The 22522-nt window shown below is 41.4% G+C and overlaps 1 protein-coding gene across 1 annotated transcript in view; it reads right to left on the reverse strand.

Annotated features, from left to right (window-relative positions):
- LOC144479695 (protein unc-13 homolog A-like) overlaps nucleotides 1-22522 on the reverse strand; it is a 243852-nt gene that overhangs the window by 218759 nt on the left and 2571 nt on the right. Inside the window, exon 3 of the mRNA XM_078198723.1 lies at nucleotides 10138-10255. Within this exon, the coding sequence (XP_078054849.1) occupies nucleotides 10138-10255 (118 nt within the window). The remainder of the gene's footprint in view (nucleotides 1-10137; nucleotides 10256-22522) is intronic.

A 22522-nucleotide genomic window follows, 5' to 3' on the forward strand; every position in this document is an offset into this window, starting at 1 on the left:
CACAGACATGGGGAGAACGTGCAGACTCCATACAGACAGTGACCCAAGCCAGGAATCAAACCCGGGTCCCTGGCGCTGTGAGGCAGCAGTATTAACCATTGTGCCACCCAATATGAATTGGCTCCAGGGTTGAGCAAGTTGATACAACCAGTTGTGAGCAAATTTTCCAGATAAATGGTGAAGGATTCCTTCAACTTTGTGAAGAGAACTTGCATATCAACAGCAATGCCGTTTCCATATGCTTGTTCAACATTGCTCGCCTATTCACTGATGTACTACTCAAGGAAGCCATAGACATTTGGACCACATCATTATACCATGGCAATCTGGACATACTATCATCGTCTGAATCTGTAATCATTAAACTTATGAACTCACACAACTGAGATCAGTTTTAGCAATAAATCGGCAAATGGGCTCTCTACAACTTTCTATCGGAAGCCCACCTTCATTGATTAACACACGCATTGGGATTTTTGCAATTCCATGTGCTACAGGATTGGCCTAATCAGCAACGCAAAATCAAAAATCTTTTACAGTTTTATCCAACCATACAGCCCAAACACTAAACAGCTTCTCCAAAACAAAACCTAAATTTTACAATATCAGCTTTTTTGACGCAGGGAAAATGCAATTAATGCATTAATTAATTTATTCACTAAAAGAAATGTTTTGGCTAAACTTGATGTAATCTGCACTCCTATCCTCGACTACTCACAAATTTAAAGCAAAGGTGTCCAACGAAAATGATACATAAAATTCACCAATCAACAATTTCCTATTTATTCAATAGATTCCAATTTTTCTGTCTCATTTCTAGCAGATCCTTTCAAACATTGGATAAAAGAAAATTACTGCATATGCTGGAATCTGAAACTAAAAGAGAAAATGCTGGAAAATCTCAGCAGGTCTGGCAGCATCTGTAAGGAGAGAAAAAAGCTGATGTTTCGAGTCCAGACAACCCTTTGTCAAAGCTCAGAGCTTTGATCAATTGGGCCAGTGGGCTCACAAATGGCAGATGGAGTTTAATTTAGACAAATGCGAGGTAATGCATTTTGGTAGATTGTGCCAGGGCAGGACTTACTCAGTTAATGGCAGGGCATTGGGGAGAATTACAGAAGAGATCTAGGGGTACATGTTCATAGCTTCTTGAAAGTGCAGTCACAGGTGGACAGAGTGGTGAAACAGAGTGGTGAAGAAGACATTCGACATACTTGGTTTCATCGGTCAGAACATTGAATACAAGAGTCGGGACGTCTTGTTGAAGTTGTACAAGACTTTGATAAGGCCACATTTTGAATACTGTGTGCAGTTCTGGTCACCCTATTATAGAAAGGATATTATTAAACTAGAAAGAGTGCAGAAAAGATTTACTAAGATGCTACCGGGATTTGATAGTTTGAGTTATAAGGAGAGGCTGGATAGACTGGGACTTTTTCCTCTGGAACGTAAGAGGCTGAGAGGTGATCTTATAGAGGTCTATAAAATAATGAGGGGCATACATCAGCTAGCTAGTCAATATCTTTTCCCAAAGGTCGGGGAGTCTAAAAATAGAGGGGATAGGTTTCAGGTGAGAGAGTAGAGGTACAAAAGTGTCCAGAGGGGCAATTTTTTCACACAGAGGGTGGTGAGTGTCTGGAACAAGCTGCCAGAGGTAGTTGTAGAGGCGGGTACAATTTTGTCTTTTAAAAAGCATTTAGATAGTTACATGGATAAGATGGGTATAGAGGGATCATTTTCTTGTCCTCTCCCTTGTACTGTGCTCTGTGTAATCGGACTTCAGAATTGTGAATTTTATATCTACCAAATGCAGGCAATTGGGATTACCTTAGGAGTTTAAACAAAAAAAGAGCGGCATGGACAAGTTGTACCAAAGGGCCTGTTTCCATGCTGTAAACCTCTATGACTATGACTCCTTACTGGAATCCCACATTCTACCTGTGTAAACTTGAGGTCATCAAAATCTCTGCTTTCTGTGTGTTAAGTTACAGTGACTCCAGTTCCCTCATCACCCCAGTGTTGTTGACTTTCAGTGGCTCCTGGTCAAGCAATGTCTTGATTTTAAAATTCTCATTTTATTTTTCAAATTCCTCCAAAGACTTGCCCCTCCCTATTTCTGCAATCTCCTCCAATCCCATATCCCTCCAAGATATCTGCACTCCTCTAATTCTGGCATTCACAATCATAATTCTTCTACCATTGGGAGCCCTGTCTAAGCCCCAAGCTCTGGCATTCCCTCACTAAGCTTATCCACCTCTCTACCTCACTTTCCTCCTTTAAGGTGTGTTGTGAAGCCTACCTATTTGACCAAGCTTTTGGCCATCTTACTCAATATCCTCTTACATGCCTCAATGTTGTACTTTCTTTCATAATTTTTCTGTGAAGCAGTTTGGGACATTTCATTGTATTAAAGCTGCTCTGTTGTGCAATATGATGGCTGACCAGCCCACTAGCTCCTCACCCACCCTCAGCCAGATTCCCATTAAAATGGGAGATGGGCAGTTGCCAAAATCAGCTTGCAAGTAAGCCAGTTGAACCAAATATTATGGTGCCCATGCCATAACATTATTGGCATAGACAGGTTAGCAGGATTGTTAAAAGGCAGAAGGAAAGGGGTTAGCATTTCAGGGGATGCCCTGTGTGCATCAGGGGAAACCCCTCTCACCTTTGCACCCAATACTGAGTTCTGGTGCTGCCGGCAGCTCTTGCTGACGGGATTTCCTTCCACTGAGAGGCAGAAGTCCCATCCTCATCTCATTCAGGCTTCAGAGTGTGTTACTGCATTGTCTGTCAGCTGGTCTGGGACCAACATTTTTCTCGGCGGTGGTGTGGAATGGAGGTAGGAAGTAAGCCCCCACTTCAGTAAAATTTAGTCCAAGGTGTTCCTGTACATCATACACCCAATAAAGTGAAAAATTTCCCAAATATGTCCTGCCCACAAGCAACAGGACAAACTTAATTCAACCAATTAACACCCCATCAGTTTGCTCTCAATCATTAGCCATGTGATGGAAAGTGTCACCAACAGTGTTATCAAACAGCACTTAATCAACAATAACCTGCACAGTGATGTTCATTTTGGACCACTCAGCTCCAGATCTCATTACAGCCTTGGTCCAACCATGGATAAATGTGCTGATTTCCAGAGATGAGGCAAGACTAACTGCCCTTGACATCAAGACTACATTTGACCAATGTGGGATCAAGGTGCCTTAGAAAACTGGAAGTTAGTGTAATTAGAAGGAAAATTCTTCACTGGCTGAAATTATACCGAGCAGGAAGGAAAATAGCTATGGCTGTTGGCTGCCCCAGGACATTACTGCAGGTGTTCTTCACCTTGGCCCAGCCATTTTCAGCTGCTTTGTTCCATCGGAAGTTCAGAAGTAGTGAGATCAAGACATGTTGAGGTAGATAGCTTTCTGCTGAGCATGGGGTACATTGTATAAGTGGGCCCAAGGCAGGGCTGTCTTGTGATTAAGGAATTGATAGAATGTGCAAAGTTAATTCATCCTCATCTTGATGTCGCAGATGGTGATCAGATCACTTATGTTTATAACAATAAAACCATCCTTAAGAATTTGTGAGAATAACCATGATAACAGAAGGGTGAGGAGATTGAGAAGAGCCAAGTGCACTTTGCTGTCTCCATATTGTCATGTAAGTGTACCTAAAATAATTTTTTTTAAATCATGCAGCTTACAGCTTCAGTGATGTCATTGGTGAGTGGAGATAAGCTGTGGCAGTCAGGTGACAGGGTTTTTTCCATTTGGGCTTTCAGTTTCGTTTTTGGCAGTCAGGTGATAGGGTTTTTTTCGTTTCGACCATAAGACATAGGAGCAAAATTAGGCCACTTGGCCCATTGAGTCTGCTCCGCCATTCAATCATGGCTGATATTTTTCACATCCCCATTCTCCTGCCTTTTCCCCATAACCCCTGATCCCCTTATTAATCAAGAACCTATCTATTTCTATCTTAAAGACACTCAATGACCTGGCCTCCACAACCTTCTGCGGCAAAGAGTTCCACAGATTCACCACTCCCTGGCTGAAGAAATTAGTCCTCATCTCTCTTTAAAGGATCGCCCCTTTAGCCTGAGGTTGTGACCTCTGGTTCTAGTTTTTCCTACTAGTGGAAACATCCTCCCCACATCCACTCTATGCAGGCCTCGCAGTATCCTGTAAGTTTCAATAAGATCCCCCCTCATCCTTCTAAACTCCAATGAGTACAGACCCAGAGTCCTCAATCGTTCCTCATACGACAAGCTCTTCATTCCAGGGATCATTCTTGTGAACCTCCTCTGGGCCCTTTCCAAGGTCAGCCCATGCTTCCTTAGATATGGGGCCCAAAACTGCTTACAATACTCCAAATGGGGTCTGACCAGAGCCTTATATGGCCTCAGAAGTACATCCCTGCTCTAATATTCTAGCCCTCCCAACATAAATGCTTTGGGCTTTTAGTTTAGTTTTGGGAGGCGGTTTAGCAACAAGCTAAGAAGTAGTCTCTTTCTTTCCTTGTTTTTTCCTCTTTGTTTGGTTCTGCCTTAAAGAAGCTGTGTTTTGGGAAACAGATTCAATTACAACCTCTTCTGAGTTTCTTCACAAGGGATTTTCAGCATTCAACCCAGGAGATTGGATACCTGTTACAAGTGGGCATTAACCTATGCTGTATTGTGTTTATTTGGAGGGTTTTGTGTATTGGATGTTGGCTTTGGTTGGAACACATTAGAGATATTTCCTTAAGAGTTATATATTATCGTGATTCTTGTGTTTCTTTTTGGAATTAAAACTTTTTGCTAAGTGTCTCGCTATACATGTCAACAATATTCTTAATTAAACTTTGTTTTTGATAAATGCTCCTCGTGGGTCAGTTGAAACACACTTGAAGTGAAACTTCTCATGCTCATCCTAGCCAAATTCAATGTAAAATTTTACAGGTCGGGCCACTCTATGCAGGCCTCGCAGTATCCTGCAAGTTTCAATAAGATCCCCCCTCATCCTTCTAAACTCCAATGAGTACAGACCCAGAATCCTCAATCGTTCCTCATACGACAAGCTCTTCATTCCAGGGATCATTCTTGTGAACCTCCTCTGGACCCTTTCCAAGGTCAGCCCATGCTTCCTTAGATATGGGGCCCAAAACTGCTTACAATACTCCAAATGGGGTACACCTTCAAGTATCCAACCTGACTTGTAACAATATTTTTATTTTGATGCATCTTGGTGCATCATGCTACAATTTTTCAGTAAATTGCATGAAATGTAGAGATCAACGGTAGAATTATATAAATGCTGAGAGTGAAACACAGTATACTATATTCATACTAGAATGTGGAGTGTGTTGCATCTAAATATTCATATTGGATAGTGTAATATCAGCTTGTACTGGAATTGTGAAGTATGATGTTTCAATTAAGACCTGCTTCTGTGTTGTTGTGACTGATGTGTGTATGCTCCAATGTTCAAAGTAACAAAATGATTTAGAACAAGAAAACAGTCCAAATATATCCTTGCTTGTAAAAAAAATCAAATGTTTGTCAAATACATTATGCTTCAACACTCACATAAGTACTTTAAGAATTCCAATAGATATCTGCTATAGACTGGCAACAGCCAGAGCTCAGTTTGATATTCTTAGCAGAGCATTGGGGTTGGGGAGAAGCTTTAGTGACATTACATCTGGGGGCGGCACGGTAGCGCAGTGGTTAGCACTGCTGCTTCACAGCTCCAGGGTCCCGGGTTCGATTCCCGGCTCGGGTCACTGTCTGTGTGGAGTTTGCACATTCTCCTCGTGTCTGCGTGGGTTTCCTCCGGGTGCTCTGGTTTCCTCCCACAGTCCAAAGATGTGCGGGTTAGGTTGATTGGCCCGGTTAAAAATTGCCCCTTAGAATCCTAAAATGCGTAGATTAGAGTGATTAGCGGGTAAATATGTGGGGGTAGGGTAGGATTGTGGTCGGTGCAGACTCGATGAGCTGAATGGCCTCCTTCTGCACTGTAGGGTTTCTATGATTTCTATGAAGTGGCCTCGGTTTCTCCAGAATAAAGATGGAAAAAGAAATCAGCAAAGATTCCTGTTTTTGTCTGGACAGAAGTAGTCTCTGTCCAAGTTCAATATAATAAAAGGAACTGAAGGAGTAATATTGTTGTAGAACATGTTCAGATTTTAAGAAATTAGCTTTAAGAATGCTATAAAAAAGTATTCTACCCTTGCAAACAAGTTCATTCTATGAGGAGCCCTGTAGTTAATCATCTAATTTTTATTTGTCAGTTATAAAAAACTCAAATCCATGAAAAATTAACTCCTGAATGGAGCAACTCTTAATAAATAATACCATTTCTGTAGTGGTTAAGTTGAGTTGAATCTTTGTGTAACACAAGGGCACATTTAAATAATTGTTCTTTTACATCTAAGCTACATCTTTTAAAACTAAATGTTTTTAATAATTGTACTGTTATATCTTAATTGCATCTTTTAAAGCTAAATGTTTTGAAATTGGATTGAATGATCACTCAGATTTTGCATTCAATGGCGAAGGAATGATATCTGACATTCACTTTGTTGACCTCGGCCTGTGAAGTTTGTTTGTACTTTTGAGTGTCGACTAACTCTTATCTGTTAGCAGGTCAAGAAACAGTGAGGTGTTTTCACCATCGTGCAGAATCCTCAGAGACATACAGAGCCTTAAGAAGGAAGTATAAATTAGATTTGGAAAGAAACAGGGGGTTAAGAGAGATGAAGGAAGAAATAAAAGAAAGGCAAAATAATTAAATGATTTTTAAAAAAATCTCGAACACTAACTAATTTCTGAAGGAATAAGATTCCATGATAGTGAAATTAAATTTTAAGGACTGGAGAGTTTGTTTGGCAATAATTGTTACTTCCCACAACTTCTAAATGTACTAACACTAACTTTTTATGCACACTTTAGTAATTAGTAGGTCAAAACCCAAAGTTATGCCATTTCAAGTATTTCAATGCACAGTCTATTATCAAGATTGTCTCATTGCAGGCAGCAATTTTCAGATTTAAGTGCTCATGTACAAAATCCATAAATTGCTGTTTGATTTACTCCATAATAATGGCGAGTGATTAGCATTACCATTGTTATTAACGCAAAATTGTATGTACAGTATCTTACATTGGCAGTAACAGAATGAAAAAAGTGAGGAAGATAATGTGAAACATACTGACTTTGAGATTATGAAACTCAGTGAAAAAAAGAGATATAAAGATAAAGATAATAGGAAAATCAGTACATGTTGCATGAGAAAGAGGGGCACAAAGTGAAAATTAAACACCGATACTGTCAGATGGGAGTTTAGGGAGGAATGTGGGTTCAGTTTTGGCCCTCCAAACACAAACATGCAATTTTTTTGAAAGCTAAAATCTAACCCCAACTCACTCACATTTTTTCTTTAATGGAGACAGTAGGGAGTTGGGCTTCCAATCCACTGCTTGGTTGCAGATTGGTAATTTGAATCTTAGAAGACGGATACATGCCTCAGAATTATCCGTAAACCGAGCCAGCCAGGTTTCATGGGCCTTCGATATCCACTCACTAAACGATTTTTGGTTAGAGGAGGTAAGTGAGTTTTCACTAAGCTGCTGGATCCAGTTTACTTGCTCCAGCTACACCACTGCCTAACCATTCTGATCTCTCTTGTCACTCCCCAACACAAGGTCTTTCCAATCCCACTTTTCCACACACACATCTCCCACCCCCATTCAATCTCTCTTGCCAATATCCCTTCCCAAACCCAAGGCCTCCCATCTCATTCAACACCAGCTTGACAATCTCTCCACCCACCCACCCACCCAGAGGCCTCTAATCCTTCCCTCCTTTTTCTCTCTAGCTGCACAATGTTGAAGGCAGTCCACCCAACAATCAGCCAGCCAAGCTCCAAATCTGGTTGGTTGTAGCCGTAAAACAGAGACATAATGCATTAATTGCGACCTGCCATCAAATTCAGCAAGATCTGAGGAGCAACCCTTTCTTCCAGCTTTCCCAACCTCAAAATGTGGAGAGAGGTTACATCAATATGTGGTCAAAGAAATATTTTTTTTAAAAATCAGCCCATTGTGTCCACATCAGCCACAAAGTGCTGCCCAGCCTAATCCCATCTTCTTACACAAGGTTTGTAGCCCTGGTGATACAAGAAAAAAAAACGTCATCACTGATTAACCATCAACAAAATAAATTAATACACTAGAAGCACTATTGATTAATGGTCCCTTTCACAAGCAGCGTATTGTTTATAAATTACTGGTATTATGGTTATATCATATCATTAATTATCCTGAAAATTAAAGAAATAATAAGTCTATATAAATATTACTAATAGTCTATATTAATGTGCTTCTGTCAGTTCCCAACATGTTAACATATAATTGAAACACTGCCAAATTTAGTAACGATAGGTACTGGCAATGATAAAATACTCCATCCCCATGTAATGCACAACTTTTTAAAGAATGAATTTTAATTTTAACAAAGTTTCAGCAACAAATAGTGAAATTCAACGACATCATTTTTAAACACAAAGTTGCTTGGCAGATCTCCCGGAATAAAATATATTGAATTAATGTTTAAATAGGATACATTCTACATACAGAACATCATATCTATACCATATGTATGAAGCAAAGGATTATGTTAAATTCCTAGGAAAATGCTATCATTTTTCCTTTCAACAAATTGAAAACAGATGAACGAGTCTTTCAAAGTAGATTTTCTCTGATATGTATGCACATTTTCAGATTCTGATAACACAAGTTCTAAAATATCACCAATCAATGCAGTATTTCAATCACTAAATGGTATTTCCATCACTAAAGTCAATTCATTCTATGACTAAAATTGCTAAGAGTAGTTTTTTTGATTGATAGAATGGTAATTTAGTTCCTGACACTGTTAGAAATCAGTACAGTTGCATTTACAGCTATGAAACTATAATGAGCGAGTAAAAATTTGGTAGATGGAGTATAATGTGAGAAGATCTGAATTTATCCACTTTGGCAAGAAGAATAGAAAAGCAGATTACTTAAAGGGAGAGAGGTTGCAGACCTTTTGAGTTACAGAGGGATTTGGGTACATGAATTGCAAAAAGTTAGTATGCAGGTACTGCAAGTGATTAGAAAGACAAATGGAATGTTGTCATTTACTGCAAGGGGGATGGAATATTAAGGTTTTGTTACAATTGTACAGTGCATTGGTGAGACCACATCTAAGATACAGCGTACAGTTTTGGCCTCCTTATTTAAGAATGGATTTAAATGCTTCAGAAACTGTTCAGAGAAAGTTCATTCAGCTGATACCTGGGATAACGGGGTGATCTTATGAGGAAAGGTTGGCCAGATTTGGCCTGTATCCATTGGGGTTCAGAAGAATGAGAGGTCTCTCATATCAGATGGAGATGAGGAAAAATTATTTCTCTCAGAGGGTTGTGAAGCTTTGGAACACTCTTCCCCAAAGAGCGGTGGAAACGGAGTAATTGAATATTTTTAAGGCAGGGATAAATAGATTCCTGACTAAAAGGGAGGTTACTGGGGTAGGCAGAAATGTGGAGTTGAGACCACAATCAGATCAGCCATGATCTTATTGAATGGCAGTGCAGGCTCAAGGGGCCGAATGGCCTACTTCTTTTCACTCATACTTTGTACGTAACATTATAAAATAATTTAATTTTTACCACATGCTAAGTAATTGCATTCTCAATCCAGAACTATGAGTCCAAACTAAGGTGGAGTCTTCCTCCATTTGTGTTTTTATTTGTTCATGGGATATGGGCATTGCTTATTGCCCATCGCTAACTGCCCTTGAAAAGGTGGTGATGAGCTGCCTTCTTGAACTGCTTCAGTCCATGTATTGTAAGAACATCCTCAGTGCTGTTGGGAGGGAGTTTCAGGATTTTGACCCAGTAACAATGAAATATAGTTCCAAATTAGGATGGTGCGTGACTTGGAGGGGAGCTTGCAGGTGGTGGTGCTAAAGTCAAGTTATCACCTAAGTTGGCTTTACAATACAATTTTAGCATCAGTGTGAAGCAAAATGGCTTTAGGTGATCTTATTATCCCATCTAGAAAAATCAGCCAAGGACATCAGGATAACAACTAAATATAAATTACAAACTCACAGCTTACCTCATTTGATTGCCTTATGCTTCTTAAAGGGATCCACACTGTACCAACCATTGTGTCCCAGATCAATCCTTTGTTCCACACTTCCACAGTTAAACCAAGGTCTAAACGGTTGATTTCACTGAGGAATAACACAAATAAATTGGTCACTCACAACGACTGGAAAATTTATATATATATCATATAAAAATCTGATTGGATTAATATCCCAAGAGTGAGCTGACCTGATAGATCACAGTAACAAAGCTAAGTGAATATAGCCAGTGCCAAAACAGAGATATGCAAAACATTTGTTTTTTCTTCGTGTACAATAACTTCTTCATTCGATAAATATGTAAAAAAAATCACCAAGAAAATAAAATAGAATCATAGGACTATATTTACAATACAAAAGTAAACCATTTAGCCTTTTTCATCTGTGCTAGTGTTGTGCTGGAGCAACCCAAAAATAGCACAGTTTTCATTTCACTGCATAGTCTTGTATCATCTGTTACTTCAAGCATATATACATTTATGAAAGCTGCAACCATCTCTCCCTCAAGTATCCCTCCATTATAATACATTCTATGCACAAAATAACTATTTCTAATTTATTTTAATATGTCTCTGTCATGTCACTGTTCCCCAAACTGTTACCTCATTAAAATCCTTAATGATTTCAATAATCCCATTTGTCCAGTCGCAATTGTTTCAATATCTAAAAAGCTCTCCTTGTAAATATAGGTTCACATCCTGGTGTCAAACTGAAGAATCTGTATGTTTGTCTATGGCCTTAATATCCTTTCTGTACTGGGATTTTCACTTTAGTCTTTCAGAAATTGTTTGACATGCATTCTCATTCTTGCTGCTGGAAGACGAGCATCATCGTTCCGGTTGCTCAAAAGCTGAGGCCGGCTGAGTTGAATGATTACTGACCAATTGCCCTTACATTGATAGGCATTTTGAGCACATTAGCACATTGGGTGGAATTTTCTTGTCTCACCCGCCACGGGAATTGTAGCGGGGGCAACAGGACCATGCAAAGGTCTGTTGACCTCAGGCGGGATTTTCCGATCTTGGGACGAATGCGGCCAAGAAACCCTGCCGATTGTGTCAAAGTGTCTTTTAGATTTCTTTTGTTTCACATAGTGATCAGTTCAGTTTGCCTATCAACCTCATAAGGCAGTGGATGATGCTGCTCTGAACAGGGTCCATTTAGTCACACACACATGATTAGATTAGGCAACTACACTTGCGTGACTTCTGTTGACTTCTCTTCAGCTTTTAATACTATACAACCGTTCAAGTTTATTGAGAAATTTTCAAACTTTGATGTCAAACCTACTCTCTCACTACGAATCAGTGATTTTCTTCACAACAGGAGCCATCAGGTATTAATTTCTGGGATTTACTTAGATCCAATTTTTAAAAATATATTTTTATTGAAGTTTTTTCCCATTTTCACATGTGGGCAGCAGAGTGGCACAGTGATTAACACTGCTGCCTCACAGTGCCAGGGACCCAGGTTCGATTCCTGGCTTTGGTCATTGCCTGTGCAGAGCCTACATGTTCTCCCTTGTCTGCGTGGGTTTCCTCCGGGTCCTCTAGTTTCCCCCCACAGTCTGAAAGAAGTGCTGGTTAGGTGATTTGGCCACACTAAATTCTCTCTGTGCACCCGAACAGGCGCCGGAGTATGGCGACTAGGGGATTTTCACAGCAACTTCATTGCAGTGCTAATGTAAGCCTACTTGTGACACTATTAATTAAATAAACAACATAAACTGAAAAGGTTAATAGTCACACAAGCTGCTAAATTCAGTCACGCTGGGAAAACTATGACAAAACCACAGATCTTGATTAAAACAGACCCAAATAAAAGTCAAGGACAATAAAATTCCTCGTTACAAGAAGACCTCAAACAGCTTACACTAGGCCTCCATTTAATTATGCAGAGCTGCAGCTTGTTAGTATCTGTTCTAACAAGGGACAATGAACATGGGAGGACATGAGGGGTTGATATGCCACCAGTTAGAAACATAGCTATCATAATCATGTCTGGAAAGCAGTAGATACCCACAGCAACGGTGTACTATCGGCGCAGGACCAGACAATCCCCCCGGTGTGACCAGCCGTAAGTTCTGGCCCTTGGGTTTTTTTTTGTTTAGCTGAACCCTTAGCAGTTGGAACTAGGAGGCTACAAAGAGAACAGCTTCTCAGCTCTGCCAGAAGCAGAACCATAACAATGGAGTAATGGGCAAGAAATCAAATCCCAGAGAAACAAAAGGCCAGTTACTTTCAGAAACCAGGGAATTAAAAGAGAGGTCCCAGGAAATTGAAGTCGAAAGGGCAGAGGAACTGAAATTGGAACAGAGTACTGTTCACTGAAGTTAAGGATAGAGCTGAAAAGTACAGACCTGGTGAAGTTGGCTAGTGAGAAGCCAGAGATCTAAAGTAGTCATAAGGTTGGTGATATCTTGCTACAGCCTGTGAAACAATTTGTAGTTGGATCCCTGAGAGATTGTGTGAAAGTTTAAAAGCTTGTGTCTATTCAAAACAAAGGAATACTGAAAGGAGAGTTGGAAATCCTGGAAGTGGATTCTTGTTGGGAATACCTGAGGGAAAGCATTGTTTGAAAGAAGATTTTAAGGCATATCTTTGAGAATGGAGGTTAGAAACACTCATAGGGAAACCAGGATCCAATGAGCTCAGTTGATTCACAACATAATAATCATCTGGGGAGATTTGAGGAGAAATTCACAGAAGTTTGATAGCATGACATCTGCCTTTGGTTTGAGAACAGGATGTATCTGACAACAGTTAGCCTGTTGGGCTACAAGGACTGTGTACTTACTGCGAATATTATAGCACAAGATATATTTGGTAATCGGTCTTATCTTTAAAATGGGTGTGCATTTGTGAAGGTAAGTGGGAAGGAGTATTGTATCAACTGGTTTTTGGGTCAAGCAGTTCAAACTATGTCAGGCTGTTGAGGGCATGTTTTGCAAGTAGGAATTTCAACGGGTGGTTTTGAAGGAGATAGAGACAATTAAGCCAGGAATGTCTTTGGCACTGCTTCAGATCCGTCAATGTTATTATGCCTGGGCTGTGACAGAAGCTCTGTTTATGCATATAAGTGGGGTTCCCATCACACTTCAATTAAGTGTTGCTGGAGGAGTGAAGATACCAAAGATGTCAAAGAGAAGAGACAGCCAGGTGATAGCTTAAATAAAGTCCGGTTTCTGGACATCGCCGGTTTTCAGATAACCAGATTTGAGACACTGTACTTGAATTATTCATTTATATGTCATTTTTTTAACAAACGAGTAATGCGTCCCAAATGAATTTCCATATGGACAATAAAGTAAAATGGAATTGAATTGAAATTGAATTGAATACTCAGGCTTGCCCCTAAACATTGCTTTGAACAAATCCCCTCTCGCCTATTTGCTCTTATAAAGTGTGGCCTTAAGAATGTTAAATGCTATAGGTTTTGTGTATGATTTCATATGAGCACTTGCACATTCAAGGAATTATATACTTGAATCCTAAGGTCATTATTCATTCACAGCCTTCAGCAAATTTCAATTCAGTGAATATGCCATCACTTGCTCATCTTCACAAATTGCATTTTCTCATATACTTTTCTTCATTAAATCACATCTGCCACCTTGATGGCAGCTTCAATGAATTTGCTCTTGTATTCCTTTGTAATTTGGTCTCACTGGAGCGCAAGTCAGTGCAGTACATACAGAGACACTTCCCTCCAGTAATTTGAGAATGATGCAGTCTACATAATTAGATATTTGAGAAATTATCAGCAGTGTACGAGTATGAACCAAAAAGGTCATTTTTGAAAATTAAAAAGGAAAACAATAACAACTGGAATTTATATGATTTTTGCAGAATAAAATGTCCCAAGGTACTTCAAAGGCATTATTTTAAAAAATGAGACCGAACCCCATAAGATAATATTAGGACAAATAACCAAAAAACTTGGTCAGAGTTCGATTTTAAGGAATGTTTTACAGGCAGACAGGTTAGGGATGGAATTCCAGAGTTTAGGGCTTAAGGAGCAATTAAATTCATGACAAATGGCTTAGGTTATACATCAGGAATAGATCACTGAGCTAAAGATACTTCGAAGTGCAGTCACTATTATAAAGTAGGAAATGCAGCAGTCAATTAACACAGCAAGTACCCACAAACAGCGAAGTGAAAGCAACCAGATAATCTGCTCGTGATGTCAATTGAGGGATACTGTAGATTGGAGCCTACAAATTGACACAATGTACAAGACGACCCAATTTCTCCAGCTCCAAAAATCAATTTTTTGCATATACTTGGCATGAAGTCAGCTCCTCTTTTCAGTCACAACATGCTATACTTGCGTTAGCAGTCAGCCTCAAATTTTTCACCCCACAAATGCATGCATTATTTACCTGATAACTGGGTGAAAGGGGTCAAGCAGGTGAAAGGGGGTTGTGTTACAAAGATGCGCAGAAGTTTAAGAAATACCTATACAGAGCAGATCCGCTTGGTGAATGACAAAAAACAGTCAAACAAAATGGAAGTAGTACGAAGCTGGTTTCAAGCTAAAAATTATTATAACACTTGCCAACTATTCAAATAACTATGCTGCAGGAATTCAGAATCCACCATGAAGAAGATGACCGAGGCCAAAACACCATTGAGTACAAGGACCAGTCACAGACCTGACCTTGAGAAGCATGCATCAGAATGGGTCCTCAAAAACTGTCTGAATGGTTTCGTCGTCACCAGAAATGCAACACCTATATGCACACTTAAGGTGGCAAAATCAAACCCCGAATCCAGCAAAAGGTTCAGAGCAATAGTTAGTTGGTGTAGCCACTTTATGGAATGAAAATGTCTGGTGTTGCAGCAGAAAACCAAGATTGCTCAGAAACTTCCAAAAAGTCTCAATGCCAAAATGAACCATTCCCAGTGATTCATCATCAGATAGCGACAAAAACACAAATACCCAGTATGCCACATCGGCCCATGAATTTTGATATGCAGCAACTGACCTGTGGAATGGAAAGGTTCAAAAACAAGTTCCAGCATGAATCACAGGATACGGGAAGCCAAGATTCATGGTGATAGTAGCCTGCATTGCTGACAAAATGAAATTAAAACCAGTGGTAATTTTCAAGTGTAAATTCCCATGCCAAAAATCAAGTTCCCAGCAGGTGTTCTTGTGCATGTCCATGACAACGGTTGAGTGGATGAGGATAGAGTAAAGTAATGGATCGATGAGATGTGGGAATAGGTGTCCCAGTGGCCTGAATATAGAATGAAGCTTATTAGTGTGGAACATCTTCAGATCCAATACAAAATGTCAACAAAACGAAGGAGATTGTCATCAACTTCAGGAAGCATAAAGGAGAACATGCCCCTGTCTACATCAACAGGGACAAAGTAGAAAGGGTCGAGAGCTTCAGGTTTTTAGGTGCCCAGATCACCAACAACCTGTCCTGGTCCCCCCATGCCGACACTGCAGTTAAGAAAGCCCACCAACGCCTCTACTTTCTCAGAAGACGAAGGAAATTTTGCATGTCAACTACGACTCTCACCAACGTTTACAGATGCACCATAGAAAACATTCTTTCTGGTTGTATCACAGCTTGGTATGGCTCCTGCTCTGCCCAAGACTGCAAGGAACTACAAAAGGTCGTGAATGTAGCCCAATCCATCACGCAAACCAGCCTCCTATCCATTGACTCTGTCTACACTTCCCGCTGCCTCAGCAAAGCAGCCAGCATAATTAAGGACCCCACGCATCCCGGACATTCTCTTTTCCACCTTCTTCCTTCGGGAAAAAAATACAAAAGTCTGAGGTCACGTACCAACCGACTCAAGAACAGCTTCTTCCCTGCTGCTGTCAGACTTTTGAATGGACTTACCTTGCATTAAGTTGATCTTTCTCTACACCCTAGCTATGACTGTAACACTACATTCTGCACTCTCTCGTTTCCTTTTCTATGAACAATATGTTTTGTCTGTATAGCGCGCAAGAAGCAATACTTTTCACGGTATGTTAATACATGTGATAATAATAAATCAAATCAAATCAAATCAGCAATCAATGAGATCAAGAGACTCCTGCAAAGAAATAACACCCACACTGCAGTATTACCAGGGTGATCAAACCCACAGTTCAACTTTTGGATGTGTGCCTCAATAAGCCATTCCAGGATTATGCTCATGCCAAATAGAATGGGTGGATGGTTGATGGGAGAAAAAATCTTCACATAAAGATTGGAATTCAAAAACGAGCAAGGCGGTATAAAACCCCAAAAGAAGAAACTAATAAAGAAACATCATCCTTGATTTTAATTGGGTGGAGATCAGTTGAACTGAACCAAGGTACCGACCAAATCTTTTCCCAGCATGATCTGACAAGTCACAATTTTAAATTGTATGGCAAGAACCCCACTCAAAGTTTTTTACCTATGTAGAAATAGGTATTGATAATATCATCAGATCTGCTCTGCAATTTTAACACAAGGCCTGAGTGAGTGTGTTAGTTTCCCTGCTTGTGCAAACTTGTTGGGAAGGGGAAATCAAGGGCAGAAAGCCAAGGTAAAAAGATGTTTCCTTATGGGCCGGGGGAGTTCCTGCAGGTCCACCTTGATGATTTTCTCCAGTTGAATTCCTGCTGCTACTTGCCAGACAGCGATTTCTGCTAGGAGTCAGAGCCTGAACATAGGAATGTGGCTGGGAAATCAAAATCTCTCCAGGTCTCAGCATACAAGTTTGTCACTTGTCCCTGCACCCATTAGCATATATGCACAAATTTCACCTCAAGAAAGAACTTGCATTTAATAAAAGTGCCTTCACAATATCAGAATGCCCCAATGCACTTTATAACCAATTATGTATCTTTGTAGCGTCATTGGTGAGAATGTTTAAAAGATCAAAATTGTCCAAAATTTAACATGAGGGGCCGGATTCTTCAACTTCGTCCGCAGCTGGAATTATCCAGTCCTGCTGCAGTGAACAGAGATTTGTCTGAGTGCCAAGTTCTCCATTCTCACTGGCAGCAGTGACAGGACATGAATGGCTGGAGAATTCTGGCCGAGGAACGATTGGGAGTTAGCAAAAGGCTTTTTCAAACTGTTGGTTTTTAAGGAAAATACAGGGATGCAGAGGCTGTGGGAGGAGTAGAGGGGTTTAGGGATATAATTCCAAATTTAGGATTTTGCGGCTGGAGGCACAGCTGCTAACAGTGGGGCAAAGGGCAAGTTGAATGCACATGAGGTTGGTGTCAGCAGAGCAGAGAATTCAAGGAGGGCTGGAGCAGATTAGAGACAGATGGGAGCAAGATAAATGAATTTAAAATTGTAATCAGTCTCTTAGTTTTGGCTGAACATGTTTGGCACCTATAATTGAATTTGAGAAGCATATTTAAATTTGCTTTGTTTCACTCAAATTTTGAAAGAACACAGCCAATGTAATACTGAGGTGCTATCTTTTAGGTGAGTTAAAAGATCCCATGATAATAAGAGAAGAAAAAGAGTTCTCTCCCAATGTCCCGGCCACTATTTATCCCTCGACCAACATCACCAAAAGAGATCAGGCCATTACTAGTGTAGCTACCATTGTAATGCAGGATAATGGGGGAGAACGCCCCGATGGACACCTCGGGCTGAATTTTCCCATCCTGCCCTCCATGGGAATCATAGCAGGCGGGGGGCAGACCATACAAAGATCCATTGACCTCAGGCAGGGTTTTCTGGTCTTGGGCAAGCGCAGCTAGAAAATCCTGTCCCTTGTGTCAAATTTTAGACCAAAAACTGATCTTTTAAACATTCTCACAAACCTCAATTGCCAAAGATATTAGCATATGAATTTTTCATCTCATAAGTGGACGACTGCAATGATCAGGTGTGTAACAAGTTCAATTCCTGACATCAGATCATGGTTCTTGTTTACGAGACCAAGACCAGATACACCCGATATCATTAAGCAGTAGACATTGAGAAATAAAACTATTCAACCTTGTTTACCATGCCCAGGTAGGTATGCAATCTTGTTTCTGTGCCTCTCCAATTCTAAATCTCTCTATAACTTGCCAAGAAAGCCTGGTATCTTTATATTCTGTTTCTCACAAAATCTTGTTGCTGATAATGGAGTATGACATGACAAGTTTTATTTTAAACCAGACCAATATTACTGTGAACAAACACAAAGAAAGGATGTATTTCTTTTAAAACAGGTGCCAACTTGCTTTCATCCTGTTCTTCCATTGTTCGATTCATTAATTTAGGACAACCTTGGCTACCTGTTTCTCTAATGTGGCCATGAAAACAAGTTCTGAGTCATATCTCTTAATACATTTTGACAATCACATGGTAGTGTCATCCAAAATTGTACATTAGCAAAACAAACCCTAAATCATCACGAGAACTTTTCACCATTTCATGAAGTAAAAAAACCTTAAACATGAGACTAAAATGTATCCTAATCCTAAATCCACATGTCTGCATAATTAAGGTATCTTTACTGACTGAGCAAAGTTTAAAGCTATGGTTGAAAGTAAAGCATGACTGACAAAACATCATAATGTTAGATGTAAAGTGTCTTGGCACCATAATACAAGTCTTTTCCACTGGGCATAATAGCAAAGCCGCAAAATAAGTGGTGGTCATTTACCCATTTTAGTTTCAGAAAGTCCTGCAGGCCCCCAAGCAACAACAAATTGATCTTTTTTAAGCATTCCAGAGTTTTCATCATGATACCCTCAATCTCTATCCACAAAGTCCATTCGTCAAATTAATCAGCTTTGGGGGAAAAATGTAGTTGTGATTATTTTATATTTATGGCCTCTAGTTCTGGTCTCTTGCAAACACCTTCTCTACATTAAATCCCATCAAACCCTTTCATACCTATCATATCTAAGTAAGGAATCTAAGTTTAGGAATCATTTTAGTAAATCTCTTTTTTGCATTTTCTCTGGTGCCTTCATATCCTTTTTATGACATGAAAATCAGAACTGTTCACAGTACTCCAAGTGTGGTTTAATCAAGATTCCAAGATTATTTTACAGGACTTCCCTATTTTTTAATTCTGTCACTTCAGAAATGAGCTTTGGGGGCAATCTTGCCAAAAATTCAAAGTGCCAAATGAGCATGAAAACAGGAGAGAATCGCGCTCATTTTTTCAGCGAGCTTTCTGACACAATTTAATGCCACTTAGTGCAAAAAAAGAGGCAAAGTATAATTCACGCCAGTAGGGAGAGTGGGTGGAGTCTATTCTCACCAGAAAACCAGCTGCTCACAGCTAGAGGACACCATTGCGCATGCATAGGTCTCTCAGTTTTCTGTGTACAAGTGCACATAGAACACTGAAGATCTGTCACTCCTCTACCCCTCTGGATATTGCACCCCCCTCCCAAGTTGCTTGACACCCCGGCCAATCACACCCCAACCCCATCGTTCCCCCCCCCTCCTTCAGATTGTGCCTTGATACCTCTCACCCTCAGCCGATCACTGCCCCACGAGCACCAATTGCAGACTGCGCAGGTACCCTCTGCCCAACCCCCCAAGGCCCTGGCCCATCATGGCCCCAACCCCTCCCCCTAGGTCCCGCCCCTTGGCACTGCTCCGTACCCAGTGGGCCTTGCCAGGATGTCCAGTTGGCAGTGTCAGGTTGGCACTGCCCAAGGGACACTGTCCCTCCCCATACCTCCAACCACCCTGGGGGGCTTCAATGGCCTCCGATCCCACCAGTAATGTCATCTCGTCAGGTCTCATTGCTGTAATGCTGTTAGCATTGTAACTGTTGCCAATAGGCAGAGTTGGAGCAGCAAAGAAAGCTTTCAAGGCTCAGATTTAGGAAAACGACACACAGGTCGGTGTCTGGGACAGTGCACACCCTGAAAGGTGATCCTCACCGGTGAGGGCCTCCACCAATGAGGTCGTTAAGGCAAGTGAGGCCAGACGATTACGTCCTGGTGTTTCACCTCTCTTGTGATCTTACCAGCTCGTCACACTGGCCGATTGGCGCGGTGCGCCAGTAAGATCACCCCAATAGTGCTTTCCTTCTTTTAATGGCCTTATCAATTTATTTTGTTATTTTTAGTGATTTGTGTATCTATCTACTCCTCATTTAGGCACTTATTTTCCAAGGATTATTTGGGTTCCTTATCCTCCCTTTCGAAATATACACTCAATTGTCTTCACCAATTCCATGCCGTTTCAGCAAGTTTGTCTTCCTGTATTTTGCCACAGTTCTCTGAACAGACCCAATTTTGTACATCACATCTAACTACATCCCCAATTTTATATCGTTCACAAATTTTGAAATTCTATTTCCGATTCCAGAACCTGAACTGTTTCTGTAAATGATGAACAATCCTTGTGGAATATCACTTTCATATCTTTGGCTTGACTGAGTAACCATCTTTAATCTCTACACTCTGTTTTGCAGTTGGCTTGCTATCCATTCCGTTAACTGTCCTTAGTTTTTTTTTTCTGGCCTCAGTCTGCTGTGCATATCAAAAGCCAATTGAAAATCAAAATACATGCAGTTTATGACACAATGGGGCCGATTTTACCAAATCGGCTCTAAGTGCCGGGTGCGGTCGTAAATCAGACCCGCGCCCGGCAGCCGCGCTCCAGCGCCCCGATACGCCTTTTTTCGGCGCGGGTCCAGTGGGCGGGGCCTAGCGCATTTGCATCTGTCGAAGCACCGAACTGCGCACGCGCAGTTTGAAGGCTTCAGCACTCAGCGCGCCCGAGCGCAAAAGTCAAAGGCAGCGCTGACAGCACTGCTGGCTGCGCTGCCTTTGACTTTCCCTGGTTGGGGGGGGGGGGGATGTGACGTCTCTTCCCTTGTGGGGAGGTGGGGGGGGTGGAATAGAAGGGGATCTGACGTCTCTTCCCTGAGGGGGGGGATCTGATATCTCTTCCCTGGGGGACGGGGGGGGGGGGGGGGACGGGGGACGGGGGGGGGGGGACGGGGGGATGGGACATGTCTTCCCTGTGGGGGAAGGTGGGGGGGGGGGGGGATGTGATGTCTCTTCCCTGGGGGGGGCAGGGGGGGATGAGACGTCTCTTCCCCAAGGGGGGTGGGGGGGATGTGACTTCTCCGCCCCCCCCAGGGGCAGAGACATCACTTCCCCCCCCCCCCCAGTGAAGAGACGTCATCCTACATCAGGACCCCCGGAGCAAGGCCAGGATCCAGGATCGCAAGATGCTTTCGACGGACACCAGCGATCAAGGTAGGTCGGGGGCCCGATCCCGGGGGGAGGGGGGGGGGGGCTGCCGACTGGGCCTGCGTCCCAGGGTAGTCCGGTCTGCATCCCAGGGTAGTCCGATCGGGAGGGGGGGGGACAGGGGGCTGCCGGGGTGGTTCGCGGGGGCGGTCCGTGAAGGGTGGTCGGGGGCGATTCGGCGGTTCAGTTGCTGAGTTGAAGCCCTATCGGACTTGAATTCAGCAACACGGTAAATGCGCGGGCGCTGATCGGATTGGAGCCTCGCAAAGTGGGAATCCTTGGGTAAGTTGGGCGCCGGCTTCATTATGCCGATTTAAATGCATGCCCGCTGGCCGATTCGGGCACGCACAGGATCGGCGCCCGGTAAAGGCGCAATTGGCCTTGGGCCGGGTCTGGATCACGTTTTAGGCCCGATGCCCAACTTTATCATGATTTCGCGCCCGAAAACGGGCGCAAAATTTTGGTAAAATCGGGCCCAATGAGTAAACATGAGGCAACCATGAACCCAGTATAAATCAAAAATCTAAACCAAGCTTTATGGAAAAGAAAACAGTGAACTAGAGCCTTACATTAGATTAAAAATGCACAAAAAAAGGACACTTTCCAACAATCAAAAGAGAATGTTTCTTCATAAGAACCATTTAATTTTTATCAATCATGTATGAATCAGTGCAAAAATCATTCAGGGACAGAAGAGATACTTATCATTGCCCTTAGAGATAATTTCCTCCACAATCAAAAGTTTTGCTCTATTCCTTTTGACAATGTAGTTCAACAAGTTGAAACAGAAGTATGATGGTGAATATCTGAGTAGATTCAAAATAAAAAAGGAGGGGAAGTCATACATGGATTCTGATCCATACAATGGAGGATAAAGTGAAGGTGATCCTTCCTTCTGTGAAGTGATGTCATGCTGGTATACATTTCAAGCTATTTTCTGATTATTTATCCTTGGGTTTCATCCAAGTCAGAGTCTATCCTTTGCCAGACATCCTTGTTGAGATTTGTATTATAACCTTCATTACTCTGTGGGGTTGCTGACCCTTTTGCTTATGTATCAGTTAATGACATGAAGTTCTCCACTCATCTGTTTTAAATGATAATTATACAATTTAGTTGATAATTCATCGTTTATCTAAAATATTTTGAACCCGATTAATTTTCTATCAGTCC

Source organism: Mustelus asterias, chromosome 26 (genome assembly GCF_964213995.1).
Source record: "Mustelus asterias chromosome 26, sMusAst1.hap1.1, whole genome shotgun sequence".
Lineage (NCBI taxonomy): Eukaryota > Metazoa > Chordata > Chondrichthyes > Carcharhiniformes > Triakidae > Mustelus > Mustelus asterias.